General features: G+C 39.0%; 1 protein-coding gene across 1 annotated transcript in view; it reads left to right on the plus strand.

Moving 5' to 3' along the window:
• The window catches only part of FMN2 (formin 2), a 655,381-nt gene that overhangs the window by 328,289 nt on the left and 309,819 nt on the right, over positions 1 to 17,273 (plus strand). Inside the window, exon 8 of the mRNA XM_006868578.1 lies at positions 16,985 to 17,072. Within this exon, the coding sequence (XP_006868640.1) occupies positions 16,985 to 17,072 (88 nt within the window). The remainder of the gene's footprint in view (positions 1 to 16,984; positions 17,073 to 17,273) is intronic.

The raw sequence follows: 17,273 nt of genomic DNA on the forward strand, positions 1-17,273 counted from the left end.
CAATACAAGCCCATTTCAGCTCATTAATGCCTAAGATATTGATGTTTATGCATTCCATTAAATTTTTTACAATTGCTAATTTTTCTAGATGCATATTTTGTACATTCCATGTTCCGATTATTAATGGATGTCTATAGCTGTTTCTCCTCATTTTGAGTTGCACATCAACAAATTAAGGCCTCAAGGGCTTTTCTCTTACTGGCTTTACTCCATCTGCATCATCACGGTCAACTCTACTTTGAGGAGACAGCTCTTCCCCAGTTGCATTTTCAGTGCCTTGCAACCTAAGGGTCTCATTTTCTGGCACTATATCTGACATTGTTTCTCTACTAGTCATAAGGTTTTCAGTGACTAAATACAGAGGAGGAGGCATATTGAGATATTTGTCTTCCAGCGCACTAGTTCTGGATTTAATCTTTTCAGTTCTACTCTTTTTCCCTTTAAGTGTATTGTCCATTTCTGATGTTCTATTATTAATTGTTTGGACCTCTTTTTGTAGGTTTTGAAATGTTTCCAATGCTGTATCTATCTTTGTTCCTGTAACACATTCCTGACTTCTTCATTATTTTTCTCAACTTCTTTGTAAAGTGGTTTGATACATATCATTATCATTTTTCTGAATTCTTTCTGAGGCATTTCCAAAGCCTGCCCTCTTTCCAGTATGGAGTCCAGTCTAACTCCTGATCATTTATCTCAGTCACTTTATCTTGTGTCTGGACATGTGCTGATATTGTCATCTGTTTCCGTTTCTTTGGCATATTCACTGGTTAACTGTGACCTCAATACTTAGATGTGTGTGTGTATTTTGGTATTTTATTATGGTTTCTGATTGCCTCCAGGTAGATGGGATCAGGAGATGGGCTTCCCTTTTCAGTGTTCTTATTATTCGACTCAGAGTAAGTGTTGCAGGTGTTGGCTTCCTATCTGGTGTATTGCAGCTAGTATTTATTCTTGCCTGGATGGTGGAATTTTATAGGATGTCATTGTAGCTTGACTATATATATATGACCACAATTGCTGTTTCATCATGGGTAATGTTGAGAGAGAAAGAGCCCCCTAAAAGTAAAGAGGGGACCCAAAAAACAAAACAGTCACAGCAAAAAGACAAATAGAATAGTGTAGTCTATAATTGCAGAAAAGAGAGAAGAGGAAAAAAAAATTCTGTAGCAAAATATGAGTATGCTTTTAATGTCCCTCTCTTGGGAGTCCTGGTGCTGTGAGTTAATGCACAGGACTGCAAAGTCCTTTGAACTGAAAGGTCAGTGGTTCAAGGTCACCAGCTGCTTCTTGGAAACACTATACTGTGTTGCTGTGGGTTGGAATTTACTCAACAGCTCTTAACAACAACAACTCGGCTTCTTGTCTTCAAGGCCTCCTGAGAAATTTCAAGATGTTGGTCCTAATGACATAACTCAGGATTTAATACTTGGCCTTTTTCCTTTTGAGTCTCTCTCCTGCTCCACCACCCTTGTTCATACTTTCTTTCCTAGTGATAAACAGATTGGGGCTGGCTGTGGCCATTTTGCGCTGCTGTTTGATTTTAAATGGGAACTGTTCCTTTAAATTTTGAGGAGATCTGTGTGCATATGTAGGAGAATGCTGTGGGGTGCCTGCTTGTTCAGGCACCCCCTCTAATCACCTGAATAGAGGTGTGCAGACAGCAAGAGACCAATGAACAAACTTAAAAAAAAAAATTAAGTATGTCCACACATTTATCTCCGAGGAGCCATCAGCTATCAGTCTGCAGTGGCTCTGATCTTCCCTCAGTTGGTCTCATTCAAGATGGCTGCTCTTGGAGCTGGTGAGGTTGGCAGATTTGCATGTACTAGCATTCTTTCTTCTACTACAAATTCCACTGGATGTAATCCTTGAAACTTTCTAAATATTTCTTTATATGTGGTTCAGAGTTCTGGGACCATCCCCTGAAGCTGCTTCATCCGGTATTCTGTGTTATTGCTAACAGAAATCCTCACTACTCTTCTCCCCTATCTGCCATCATGCCCCACCTCCTTTCATCTTCTTTTAATCCTTCCTGTCCCATTCAATATTTTTCCCACTGTTGCTAAGTGCTGTTGAGTTTGTCCCAACTCATAGCTACCCTGTCTAAGGTTTCCAAGTAGCAACGGGTAGGTCTGAACTACCAACCTTTCAGTTAGCAATCCAATGCTTATTCTACAGTGCTGGTTGACTTTGTTTTCATGAGGCACATTTGTTGCTGAAGTCTGTAATATATAATCAGGGTGGCCCATGGAGATTGCCTTAGGTTCACAGCAGCCACGCCTGGGGTCCACACTGCTGAAAAATCCAATTGAAAAAATTTCCAAAATTGTTGTAAAGGCATTATGTCTGGCAAGAAAAAGTCAATATATAAAGAGTAGGTACATGTAAGACTATTTCTAAACTCAAAATTTTAATTCTTAGTTAAAAAAAAAATCCATAGCTTTTGTTTTACAGGGGTGCTAATGTTATTCCTTATGGCTGTTGTTGTGATCAATTATTGAATTAAAAAAATTAATTTAGATTTCTAAGGGAGCAGATATTTTTCTTTTTAGTGTTTCTTAAAACTCTCAGTGCTTTTTTACGTATGTCAATATCTCTTTATGCTAATGAGTAAGTTATTCTGCCTCACCTGCTTTGGCTTCCCCACATAAAAATTGTATTTTCTGATTTATTTGAGAGTGAGAATCTGTAATTTAAAATGTATTTAATAACTAAGTAGAGGCTTCCTCCTGGATGCTGTGGGTGGTGGCAGCAGAGTGTAATGGACTCTCATATAGGAGCCACTGGGGACTTTTGGTCTCAACAACGATTCTGGTTCTGTCTGTAGCCCTAGAGCTGTAGGAAAACTCTTGGGAAGAATAGGTACATTTTGCATCAAGTCTTCGTTGTCCTTGGTTGGCGTCCCCAGGCATTGTCCTTGGTGCCAGAGGAGATGCTTTTCTTTTTAAAAAAAAAATTTTTTTTTAACTTTTTATTGTAAGTTGAGTGAAAGTTTACAGGGCAGATCATCAGTTTTACATTCAGCAAATCATACACCTTGTTTCATTACAATGATTATAATCCCCTCTATGTACCCCATCAGTTAAGAGTATTTCTCTCTATTCACTTTAGCTCTCTCTTTTTAAAACAAACAAACAGGCATATGTAATATTTATACCACCAAAGGGCACACACTGCAAGTCTGCCTCCCTGGCTGCCAGCTCTCTGTCCCTCTCTTTTCATGAATCTAGAATCCCCATCTCTGCCTCCATCTCTGGTGTCACTGCTTCTTTGGAAAAGGTCCTGCATTCCGCTTGTGCTCTTCTCCCTTGATGGTCCTAGGGTCCTCTGTTTCTGGGCTGTAAGATTAACTACTCCCCAATTTTTGTTACAAAACTTTTACCTTTACAATTGTGGCTGTTGCAATTAGTCATGATAACAGTTACTCAGTATTGAATCATAAGAATCATATCCCCATCTCTGTTTACCAGACCCATCTAGACAAGATGAAAACTATTCAGTGGGGATTCTATCATTCCCCACACACTCTTAAACTAAACTCCCTCTTCAAACCTTGTAAACCAGTCACTTCAAGCCTTTATCACCCCCTCATTTCAGTTGCCCGTCTTTACCCTGTAATAAAGGGAATAGCATTGATACTTGATATGAAGACTCCTTCCCTCTCTGATGGTATTTGGAGTTAACTACCTCCATGAGTATAGGTCAAGTTCATCAAATTGTAGCAATTTACCCTCATTTCCTTTAAAACTTTTTGTTGTTTGTTTGTTTGCTTGTTTTGTTTTGTTTTTTTATCTTCCTCTAGTTGAGTTCTGATTATCAAGCCATCGAGGCTAGGTCAAATGGGTACTAGCTGCAAATTGGGGTGTTCTTGTGCATCTCCCCGCATTTCATATCAACTGGATGCTTCAATCTCAGCTCTAGCCCTCTGTGGCTATGTCCTTGTCCATGGGCTCATGTGTCCCTAGGTCTCAGCACACTTTGACCCAATCAGCCCTTCCTCTTCTCTCTCTCATCTCTAGGTCAACAGGAGTCTGTGGAATATTGTTGAATTCAGCCCATTTCTTCATTGCTGCCTTCCTCCCTCTTGTACTCACCAGTAGAACAATGTCGTCGTCAGAAAGCTTACATGCCTGTTCATGTGTTGTCTTTGAGTTTAAGTTTTAGAGGGGGGTTTGTCCTGAAAGGATTTGATTGCTTGACTTAATGGCTTCCTGGCAAACAACTTGCTTATTCATCTAATAGCCACTCATATTGCCATTTTTGTTTTGGGTTTTTCCTGATGATCTTTCTTTGAAAATGTATCTTCTGTTGCTCTATCTGTTCCAGGCTGGTCTGCTTGTCCTTTCTGGTGGGAGTATCCCACCTCAGAAGGTTCTGGATGGGGCTCAGCATTCCGCCTAAGGTCCTATACACTGCAAAGGCTCCTATTTCACTGGGCAAGTTGTAGAACCCCTTTTAGGCTGAAGATAGGCTTACAAGCTTTCTGTAATCATGTTTTCTGACATTCCTTTCTATCCCACTCAAGTGTCTATTTTACAATAGTAGGCAAGTGAAGCCAATATTCATAAGATAGTCAAACATTTTAGTATTACCTCCCCTCTTAAGGGTATGCCTCAATCCCTGTATCACAGAACCTTATTGTTCCAAGGTTGAGCATATATCACTATTTACCTCTGTCCTATTTAGCCCATGCAAACCTGTCTCAATGTTCCCCTGTCTACCTTGTTCTTCCACCCCTCCCCCTTCTTGTATATTGCCCTCTCCAATACCCAAATTATGATGTGTCTGCCCCTATCCTGTGCTCTCCCACTGAAAAGATGCTTCGAGGTGAACTTCTTAAACTATTCTTAGTGAAAGACCAGTCTTTCGATCTTTAATCTGTCATGTTCTGATAATTTCCTAAATACAATGTCTATGAACTACTAGATAAATGATATTGAGGAAACTCCCAAAACAAAGACATACAAATTAGATGCAACAGGCAAAATATTAGACCACCAAATTGCTATGAAATTTCTAATATTGCTCTCAATTTCTGTATATAGTTCTCTTCCTTGATAAATCACTCATACACAACTAGCAGACTGACCTGTAGTTCACATTTCAAGGAGTTCATTAATGGTTGATTGTTAACCAAAAGTTTGAGTCCATCCAGAGGTGCTTCATAAGAAAAGACTGGTGATTTACTTCAGAAAAATCAACCATTGAACACCCTCTAGATCACATTCTACTCTAACATTCATATGACATACATTCATATATGTCACAAGTGGCTTCAGAGAAACTGCGTCCTCTTCTGGCTGGGTGAAGTTTTTTTTTTTTTTTTTTTCTGTGGTTTTTTTTTTTTCTCCTCAGCAGAGCTGAGCACCCCTGAACCACTGTACAAAGTACCTCTGTTCAGATGTGTTCATTCTCTCTCCACCTCCCTAAGCAAGAAGAGATGGGAAAAGGAATGGGTGCTGGGAAGGAGCAAAAAAGTAAAGACTAACTCTTCACTTTGTTGTTTTAGTGCACATGTTTGCAGAGTGGTGGTTGAAGTTGAGAAAGAAAAGTAGAAGGCCAGCTGCTGAAAAGTGTTTACTTTTAGTATTTTGAGTAAAAATTGTGGTTAATGTGAAGTATGTGTTGATTTATTGTATATACATTGCTATAAAATTCCTTATTATTAAGAATTTTTATGTACTTCTGTTCAAAGTAAAGCAGAAAAAATTATACTACTGAATTTATGTGACTAATAATGATTATCCATGCTTGTTCTATCATAATATTTCTGCCATGAGCTACATATTACTTGCTTAGTTTACAAAATAAATGAAAGATGATACAGACGGTGTATAGAGTAAGGATTTCCTCTTGATGCTGCAATATTCAAACCAAACAGTTAATATTGATTCTAAAACTAAAACCAAATCCAATGCCACTGAATCAATTCAGACTCCATGATGTAGGACACAATAAACTGTCCCAATGGGTTTCCAAGGCAGTATTCTTTCTGGGAGTCCTAGTGTGGCACTGTGGGTTAATGCACTGGACTGCAAGGTCAGTTAGAACCACAAGGTCAGCAGTTCAAGCTCATCAGCCACTCCTTGGGAACCCTATACTGTGTCACTATGAGTCGGAACTGATTCAAAGGCACTTAACAACAATAACAGTAATCTCTCTGGAAGCTGACTGCCACTAACTTCTCTATCAGAGCAACTGGCTGTTTTAAATTGCCATCCTTTTGGTTACCAGCTGAGCACTTAATCTCTCTTCCACCAGGTCTCATCTAATATTAATTTTAAATATATTTCAAGTTATGGAGACTAATGATGCTAACTAGATTAGGTTCCAGTTAGTATTGATTTGTGTACTTTATTCACAAGTTCCTAGGTAAGATCATTTGGAGCAGAACAGACTAGACAGTGTTCTACAACAGGCAGTTGTTACTTACAGAATAAACTGGATAGTGATGAGAAAAAGCAAGCATCCTCACCAACCAAGGGTTCCTGAGGGTAAACTCCATCCAAGGGTGACCCACTTTGAACTATGGGAGAAGAATATCAGAGCCTTTATGTCACAGGGTTGATATATTAATAGGACATCCATGCGTAACGTCAAATAACATACAGAAGAGCCAGGAGCAGAGTGTGTTCTTTAGACCTGGAGTCCCTGCTATGTGAAGCTTCTAGATCCAGGGAAGATTGGTTTTAAGATGTATGAAGATCTCCAAGGAATATTGGGCATGCAGATGATAAAAGGAGACAAGGGTCTTTCCCCAAAGCTGGTACTCTGAATTTGGACTTCTAGCCTCCTAAGCTGAGAGAATAAATGTGAATGGAAAAGCCATCCACTTGTGATATTTCTGTTATATCAGCCTTACGTATCTAAGACTGGGAAGAAGTTGTTGTTTTTGTTGTTAAGAGCTGTTGAGTTTTCTTCCTTAGTTATATATGAGTTTGTATCCTGGTATGATGCTGTAGATAAGCACTGGAATGTTCATTGCAAGGTTGGCAGTTCAAATGCACCAGCTGCTCCTCTGAACCTGTCTACAGGTCTCTATGAGTCGGAACTGACTTGAGGGCAGTTAGACCAACATCTCCATGGCCTGAGTGAATCAGTTTATGATTAAAGTTATCAAACATGTAACATTTGTAATACATTCCTAAGTATTTAGCTTTTTATAACTTTCATTTATTGAAATTTGTTCTTGTTAAGTACCACTGAGTCAGTTTCTAGTCATAATGACCCTACATAGGATTTCTGAGGAGGGGCTGTTGACCTTGAACCACTGACCTTGCAGTTCAATTGCCCTTATACCACACCAGGACTCCATTTATTGCAATAAACGTACTATGTTGCTAGATAGATTGTGTATCAATCTGAACATCTAGTACAAATTTTTGAAGCTGATATTATCATCATTTCTGAGATGAGGAACCAAAGTTTTAATGGAAGATATTCCAGGATGCATAGAATGCAAGCAGCGATACCTTAAACCCATTTGATCTTTGAAGCAGAATCCCTGGCATTACCTGAAAGCTTGTGAGATGAGGAACCAAAGTTTTAATGGAAGACACTCAAACAGTATCTTCCAAGGACACATAGAATGCAAGCAGCGATACCTTAAACCCATTTGATCTTTGAAGCAGAATCCCTCGCATTACCTGAAAGCTTGTTAGAAGTGAAAAACGTCTGTTCCTCTCCAGACCTCAATCTAACATCATCCCCCATGATCCATATGGCTATTAACTTGTAAGAAATAATGCTTTATCTAGCAGAATCTTTCTTTATATGTGTTATGCATTCTAACCTCGGTGGAAAGTCTAAGTAAGATAAATGAAGAGAAGAAGTAGGAGAATCTAATATGGCTTTTGGTAGATTCAACACAACCCTTTTTGTTCTCTAGTTATACGGTTCTTATTCTGTAGATGTGAAATTTGTTGATTGTACATCTTTACTCATTTCCGGTAAGATTTCTGAGGTTATTTTAGGACAGTCTTCTCTTTCCTTTCCATGTTTCACTTAATTCTAAGAATGCCCTAGTTTGATAGCTTCAGGTTCTTCTTCTCAAGGGTGTTGAAAATAAAAGAGATGTGGCATAAATAATGACTGAGATTTATAATACAGAGGTTGAACTACTCTGAGGAACTGCAGACACACTCTTTAGACATCTGCCCCCTTCTTAATACATGTTTTGTTTTTTTTTTGTAAGAATGATGGACAAAATGATCGTTCCTGCCTATAACCCTAGACATTTTAATATAAGATACACTTGGTAATCAAGTGCATTTGGATTATAATAAAAATTGCAAGTTTCAGGAATGAACTGTAAAGTATTATATATGAGCTTTTAAAAGACTATCCTTTAAATATGAGCCACTCAATTTTAAAAAGCATAGGAGTAACATGCGAATATTGCCATTTTTAAAGGCTATTTTGGCAAGAATTTGCAGAATGAATTTGAAGAGATGAGGTTCATCATGTCCTAGAATAACCTGGAAGGTTATTTCTGTTTTGTTGTTGTTTATTGCTCTAGTTGTTTCATTTTTATTTAATGATTTTTCACTTTTTATTGTGATTTGAGTGAATGTTTACACAGCTTTTCATGCACGTTTATTAGATCAATTGCAATTCCCACAACGTGACCACACTCTTGCCACTTCCTCCCTGTTTGCCATTTCTATTCATACTGCTTTCCTATTCCTTCCTGCCTACTGAGTTTTATCCCTGAGCAAATGTTGCCCTTTTAGTCTTGTATGGTTGATGGCTCTAGGAGTGTGTGCCTCTCTTTGTGTTATTGTTCATTTGTCTATTGTTTGGCTAAAAGCTGAACAACAGGAGTGAGTTCACTTCGAACTTGAAGGGTGACCAAGGTTTATAGTCTTGGAGATTCCACCAGTGTCTATTATACCAATGACTCTGGACATTTTTATTATTTTGAGGTTTGTTCCACATTCCACATGAGGGCCGGCCACAGACCTTGGCTAGGCGGGACTCCACTCAGAGGAGCGGATCCGGGAATGAGACTTCCTGTTCCTTCCAACTCTCCGCCCAAACTGAGTGGGAAAGTCATGGCACAGGGGGCCCGCGTTCTTGACCTGGGGTCGCACCAGCCAGTTGGTCGGAGGTTCCATTGCGGGGCTCCAGTCTCTCTGGGTGTCAGATTTTTCTGGAGTCACTTCTGCCGAATTAGTACTTTCAAATTGATATGGATAGAATCTACCTGCGTCCCCCTAACGCATCCCCATCCGGAGTGAAAGGTAATGAATCTTTCGATGGCAGAAGCAGTATTGGGAAAATTCGTTTTGCACTAAAGATCAAAAGTTATTTCCCGATCACAAAGTGAAGGTGACTTGTAGGCCCTTCGTTTATATTTCTCCTTGTGCAAGGGCGGGATGGGATCTGTAACCTGAAAACATAATGTCAGGTCTACTCTTTTAATGTGTGAGGTATATACCTGGTGAATATTTCAAGAAATCCCATTTACCATCCTGGTATTCTTCAGTTTGCTTTTGGTATGAAGGACTGATGCGTCTTGGTTACACCATAACACAAGTTTGATTTTAGTTGGTAGGCGTTGCACATAAAATATTTAAATTAATTTTGTAGAACTGAAAGTTATGTTTTGTGAAGTCCTAAATTGATGCAGTCCTGGTGTGGTTAATGCATCTGACTGCAAAGTCGTTTGAACTGCAAGGTCAGTGGTTCAAGTTCACCAGCTGCTCCTTGGAAACTCTATACAGGGTTGCTAGGGGTCGGAACTGACTCAACGGCACTTCACAACAACAGCATTCTAGAGAGGTCAGTTAATAGCAGCCAGATACCATATAGTTCTGATCTCATACTCTGCTGATGAGAAGGGTACAACCACCGTGGACAAAATTATGGCCCTTCATTAAAAAATTGGAAATAGAAATGCCATCTGATTCAGTAATCTCATACCTAGGTAAAGAACTTAAAAGAAATATATACCATAGTATATATGTTGTTGTGAAGTACCGTCGAGTTGGTTCCCACTCATACAGGGTTTCTAAGGAGTAATTGGTGAGTTGAACTGCTGATCCTGTGATTCAAAGTGACTCTGCAGTTCAACACATTAACCTGCAATGACACACTAGGACTCCATGGTATCTACACCATGATATATATCCATGACTCCCATAAAGATTTACAGCCTTGGAAACCCTGTACAGGTTCGCTATGAGTTGGAACCAACTCCATGGAACACAGCCATGACAGATAAATGCACTTCCATGCTCATTAAAACAGTATCCACATGTCCAAGATGATGGAAATAGCCTAATTGCCCATCAACAAATGAATGGATAATCTATGGTATACTCACCCAATGAAATTACTGCAGTTCTGCAAAATATCTCATAACAGGAGTGAACCTCAAGGACATTATGCTGAGTGAAACTAGTCAATTACAAAAGGACAAACTTTGTCTGAGGCCAGGGCTATAAAAAGTCAAGAGAAGCTTTTACACAAAAAGAAATATTCTTTGAAGATTACCAGGAGCAAGAGGGGGAAGAGATGATAAAACACCAATAACATGGTAAATGTGAATTAATTTGGATGAATGGAAATAAAACATACAATAATGGGGAAGTCAGCACAAAATAATCAAGACAAAGTAAGATACCTGGGAGGAACACAAGAATTTTAAAGGCAAAAAAGGAGAGTTGTGTTTTAAAATACAAGTTCTTACTTCCTATCCCCTAAATTTCGATAAGTAGATTTGTGGTCTGGCCTGAGAATTTGCATTTTTATTCAGTTCTCAGGAGATGCTGATGCTGATGATGCTTCCTTGCCTGGGGAAAATACTTTGAGAACCCCTGGCTTATATTTTGGAAGACCTGGTAGCGTAGTGGTTACGAATCGGGCTGCGAACCTTAAGGTCAGCGGTTCGAAACTACCAGCCGCTCCGTGGGAGAAAGATGAGGCTTTCTACTCCCGTAAAGATTTACACCCTCGGAAACCCTGTACAGGGTCGCTATGGGTCGGACCTGACTCGATGGCACTTAACAACAACATAACAAGTAGGCATTCATAGGACTTCTGGTGTGGCACTGTGGATCAGCTCTGGACTGCGAGCCACAAGGTTGGCACTTCAAACCTATCAACTGCTCCTCAGAAACCCTATACAGGATCTCTATGAATTGGAACCAACTTGATGGCACTTAATAACAACAATTAGGCATTCATTATATTGTTATGTGACAATCGAGTTGAGGGGAAGAGATGAATTGGAAAGATATAGAGAAATAAAATGACAGGATTTGGCAACAAACCAAAGTCAGCAGGTGATAGAAACATAGGTTTCTGGACCAATTTCTAGAGTTTTAACTTTGGAAGGATAATACCATTAACAAGGAACTCTGCTAGCGTAGTGGTTGCGAATCAGGCTGCGAACCTTAAGGTCAGCAGTTTGAAACTACCAGCTGTTCCACGGGAGAAAGATGAGGCTTTTTGCTCATGTAAAGATTTACAGGCTTGGAAACCCTGTACAGGGTCACTATGAGTCAGAACCAACTCCACAGCACATAACAACAACAACAACAATACCATTTACACAGTATATAGGCTAAAGGTGGAGAAGCTGACAAGAGGTTTTATGAGTAAATTATAATATTTACTTTTAGACATGTTAAATGGTTAACAGCTGAGCTTTTCACAATTGTGCCATCACACCTACTGCCATGGACTCAATTCTGACTCATGGTGGCACTGTAGGACATAGTACAACTGCTCAGGAGGGTTTCTGAGACTGTAAATCTTTATGGGATCAGGCAACCTCATCCTTCTCCTATGGAGTGGCTGATGGGTTTGAACCTCTGACCTTGTGCTTAGCAACCTAATGTTTAACCCACTATAACATCAGAGCTCCTCAAAATACAGGAATCTAGAAATAGAAGACTTGTCTTTCAGTAAAAAAGCCAAAAGAGACAAAAGTTTTGCAAAATCACATCACCGGGATGCATCAGTTCATACAGTATTCTGTAAAAATAATTTGTGGCATGCACCCATTGCTTCCATTCAAGCAGTTACACCTGTCCCCTTCTGACAGCTGCATGTATTGTTAGTAGGAAAAGAGCAGCCCATTAAACTGCACAGGAGAAACATGAATGTGAGTGCTTCAATGTACCACAGGTTAGGAAAGTGTTAATCTAGCGTTGAAAATGTCAATTTAGAATAGACACTTATATGTAGGTTTTCCCTAAAAAGCAGGAATTTTTGAGAAAGCACAGCCTTTTGTGAGGCATTGTTGCTATACCATGGGAAGCTTTCACAATTGTCATGGAGGCTTTTGTCGCTGGTCTTTCTGAAAGTGTTTAGTTTTGTTTGCCATCCCATTCCTGCAGGGTGACCTGGAATGCTAGTGTTGCTAGTAAGATTATTGTTTTACTGTGTGCCAGCTGCTGAGGTTATTTTTGTTAGTTTCCTGATTGATCTAACATAAATGGAAAAGAAGACAATGCCCATCACTTGTGAGAGCTGTGAAGGAAGCTGTCACTTCTAGTAATTGACCATAGCTCTTTATTTACTTTTCCTCCAGAACTTTTTCTAGGCAGATTTAAAACAAAACACTATGAGTTAATAGAATACATTGCCCTTCACGAGATGAGGACCTGAGATGATTGTTTCCTGAGCAGGACTTACTGGTTCAGGACTTACTGGTTGTACGTTGCAGCCTAGATCATGTATTTCAAACAAGTCTTTTCTGTAGCAGTGTACTTACTGCCGTTTTAGGAAACCTCTTGGGATTGTGTGGGCTGACTTTCCAGGAGTCTCTGGAGAGCACATTTTAGATAGAGCTAACATAGGCACTCTGGTAGCATAGTGGTTATGAATCAGGCTGCTAACTTCAGAGTCAGCAGTTCGAAACTACCAGCTGTTCCTCGGGAGCAAGATGAGGCTTTCTGCTCTCATAAAGATATACAGCCTTGGAAACCCTCTGCAGGGTCGCTATGAGTCAGAACCGACTCCACAGCACATAACAACAACAACATAGTCCTTGCTGGGGTTTATGCCTGTAGACTTCTATTAATTCATTGGAAAGTTCTCCATAAAATGTGGGTCAACTGCAGAACAAAAAACAACTAAAAGTACGTTTTCTATTTTGTGACCAAACTGATTTTATCTAACAGGTTCTCTATGTGCATCCTTTTGTTTTACCCTTTACTTATTGATTAAAAGGTATTGTTTTACCCTTCACTTCTAGGGTCTATATGAAAAAAAAAGTTTCCAAATTGTTGTTGGGTCAGTTCCAGCTCATTGTCACCCTGTGGAAACAGGTCATATACCACCCTCCCAATCTTTCCTATGTTTGAACCAGTGTTGTAGCCACTGTGTCTAACTATCTAACTGAGCCTCCTGCTTGTCTCTGTAACACTCTGCTTTACCAAGCACAATGTCCTTTTCCAGGGGCTGGTCACTCCTGATAGGATGTCAGATGCATGTGAGATGAAGTTTTGCATCCTTGTTGCCCAGGAGCATCTGCTTGCCCCTCAGGAGATTTGTTCATTTTTCTGGAAGTCCATAGTATATTTAATATTCTTTGCCAAAACCATAATACAAAGACATCTATTCTTGTTCGGTCTTCCTTATGTATTGTTCCCATATAATTGAGGCAGTTGAAATTACTTTGGCTGGGGTCAGCTGCCCCTTAGTTCTCATGGTAACATTGCTTTTTCTTCTTCTTCTTCTTTTTTTTTTTTTTTTTTTTTTTTTAAGTTTTTGATACGTCAAAGAGGTCTTTTGCAGCAGGTTTGCCCAATGCAATATGTTGCTTGATTAGACTCCTGACTTCTGTTGTTGATTACATATACAAAGATAATTAAATCCTTGACAACTTCAATCTCTTCTCCATTTAATATTACGTTGCTTCAGGTTCCAATTGTGTGAATTTGTGTTTTCTTTATGTTGAAGGGTAATACATGCTGAAGGCTATAGTCTTTGGTCTCCATCAGTAAGTGCTTCAAATCCTTTTTCAGAAAACTATGTGTTATTATCTGCATGTTGCAACTCAGAGAGTATTCCTCCAATCCTTATGCTCTGTTCTTGTTTATATAGTCCAGCTTGTCTGATTATTAGATCAAAATACTAATTGAATAAGTATGGTGAAAGGGTACAACCCTGACAGACACCTTTCTTCATTTTGAACTATGCAATGTCCCTTTGTTCTGTTTGAATAGCAGGTCTATATTCCAGTTCTGCATAAACACAATTAAGTGTTTTGGAATTCCCCTTCTTCACAATGTTATTTAAAATTTTGTTATGATCCACAAAGTCAAATGCCTCTGCCATAGTCAGTAACGCACAGGTAAACATCTTTCTGCTATTCTCTGCTTTCAGCCAAGAGCTGTCTGACATTAGCAATGATATCCCTTATTCCATGTCAGCTTCTGAATCTGGCTTGAGTTTCTGACCATTCACTGTGCATGTACTGCTGCAACCATTTCTGAAATAGCTCCAGCAAAATTTTGCTTGTATGTGATATTAATGATATTGTTGGATAATATTTCATTCTGTTGGATCACCTTTATTTCTTTTTTTCTAAACTTTTAATTGTGACTTGAGTGAAGGTTTACATTCAATGAATTACCAGTTTTACGTTCAACAAATCATACACATTGTTTCATCTCAATATTTGTAATCCCCTTCATGCAACAGCTTTCCTGCTTCCTCTCTGTTGTTCCTATTTCCTTTCCACCTACCTTCCCTTCTCAGCTTTGTCCTTAAGTAGTAAATGTTGCCCTTTTGATTTTAAATGGTTGACCATTCGTGGTAAGCCTACCTTACAAGTGTTGTCCAGCTATATACCTTTCTACCATTTGCTTGAAAATTGGGTCACAAGGATAAGTGCCTTTCCAGTCCTTTCCATACTGGTTGTGAACAATAGTCTCTTTCTGACCAGTAAGTCCTTGATTTGTTTATTTTTTTAAGATTGGGTTTTATTACAGATTTTCTCCCATGCTATCTGGGGCCTTGTAATGTGATCCCTTTCAGAGAAGTTAGTAGTTGTAGCCAGGCACTGTTAAGCTTTTCTGGTCTCAGAGTCATAGAGACTGACGTTCACATGTTTTATAATTGATTCCAAGCATCTTCAATTCTCACCACTCTTCTTTCTTCCATTCATGAAGACACAAATAGTTGCACCGCAGTTGGCCCCTCATAAGCTTTTAGGATTCCAGACAATACTTACCAAAGTAGGATGCAGAATATTGTTTTTGGGGACTATGTTTTGCCAGTTGAGCATGATGGCCCCTGAGGCTATGGTCCTAAGCCCCCAGGTCCAGCAACTCGTTGCATTAAGATGTTTGATAGAATATAAGATGCTTTCTTCATTTTGCTCACTATAGGTGTATTTGCAGAAAAGATAAATATCCATAAACAAACATCCTCTTTCAAATGCTTATGTATCTGTGGATATATTCCCACTCTTCCTCTCATACCTATTCAACCTGTGTATCTGTTCATGTATCTACCGGCAGAATACTGCTGTTTCAAGGTTGTGTATAGAGCACTATTTACCTCTATCCCCTTCAGTCATTGCATACCTTCCTGTGTCTTTACCTGTCTTCATCATTCTTTTGCCATTCTCCCTCTTCTTGTCCCCCCCACCATCACCCAAGTTAACATTTGGCCACCCTCTAGCCTAGGTGTGGGGAAACTGTTTTTCTGCCAAAATGTATAACATCATTCACGGGCCATACAATATTATCAACTTAAACGCTAGTCTGCTGTATTTAGTCAAACATTTAATTAACTCACCCCTCATATGATGGCTGGAGTCCTGGTGTGACATTGTAGGATAAGCACAGAACCACATGGTCAGTTGAACCCACAAGGTCAGCATTTCAGACTCACCAGGCTTCTTGGAAATCCTATACTTTGTCGCCATGAGTCAGAACCGATTTGGCAGCATGTAACAACACAACCAATGGTTAGCATTCCATTGCTTATCCTGCAGTGGCATGATCCCTATTTTCTTTTTGCATTAGATTACCATTAATCTTTAGAAATGCTGGTGTGGTACTGTGGGTTAATGTGCCAGACTGCAAAGTCATTTGAACTGCAAGGTTGGCGGTTCAAGCTCACCAGCCACTCCTTGGAAACCCTATCTAGGGTCACTGTGGGTCGGAACTGACTCGATAGCACTTAACAACAAAAACAACAACATTCTTCAGATGATCTGTAAATTCCAGTGGCTATGCTCATGGCTGTACTTTGCCTTTTTGTGGACATATTTTAACTTTCTGCAGATTTTACTTGAATTGTGTATCTGAAATCGGTGGTCTGTTACACAGTTCAACTTTGGCCTTGTACTGACTGGCTAATATATTTTAGAAATAGATCACCTGGTTATGCTTTCTTGTCTGTCTTAGTCTGAAAATATACTGAAACCAGTCCACCATTAGTCCCTGCTTATAAACCTGTCCACCACTGGAAAGTAGCAAAGCGTCCAGCATTACAGTTATATGCAAGCCACCACACTATGACAAACTACATAGTACCCATGGGTTCTCCAAGTCTTAAGTTGTAGTTTTTTACAGAGACCACACTGATTTCATAAACTAATAGAAAATTTGCTTGCTCACATATCAGGATATTCAAAGACTAATAAAGAGCTTACTTAACTTTGAGACTCTTTACAATGGACGTCTGAAGGATAAGTACTCTACTGGTAACTAAAATTTTGGTGGCTCAATCCCACCAGTTGCTCCTGGGAAACCCAAAACAGGATTGCTGTGTGTTGGAACCAATTGGACAGCACCTAACAACAACAATGGTGAAAACTACGGACACAAGAGAATTGTGAAAATTTGTGATTTAAAATCTAAAACTGCTTCATTAACAATAAAAATCTCTTTTTAGTTGTTCAAATAATGAAACAAAGTATTCTCATTTTATTTGTTCTTTATTTGCATTTAAAAAATAAATTATGCGTATCTTTGGAGTTCAAAGTAACATTTTCCTTTTATTCTTTTATGAACAGGTTGTCAAGTTATTAAGCAACAAAAGATCACAAGCTGTTGGAATATTAATGTCTAGTTTGCACTTAGATATGAAAGATATACAGCATGGTAAGTACAAAACTGAAAATTCAGCTTTTGAATACTAAAACTTGTGCTGAAAGATAAGATGTTTTAGACCAAGGTGCATGTGTATACTAGTATGTTTCCTCTAAAGATTTCTGAATTTTCACTAATGATTCTAGCTGGATAGCTACTATTAGTTTAGAATTTCTGTATTATTTCTATCAAACAATTTTCATTAACATCACA

The sequence above is a fragment of the Chrysochloris asiatica genome, unplaced genomic scaffold (assembly GCF_000296735.1).
Source record: "Chrysochloris asiatica unplaced genomic scaffold, ChrAsi1.0 scaffold00119, whole genome shotgun sequence".
NCBI lineage: Eukaryota > Metazoa > Chordata > Mammalia > Afrosoricida > Chrysochloridae > Chrysochloris > Chrysochloris asiatica.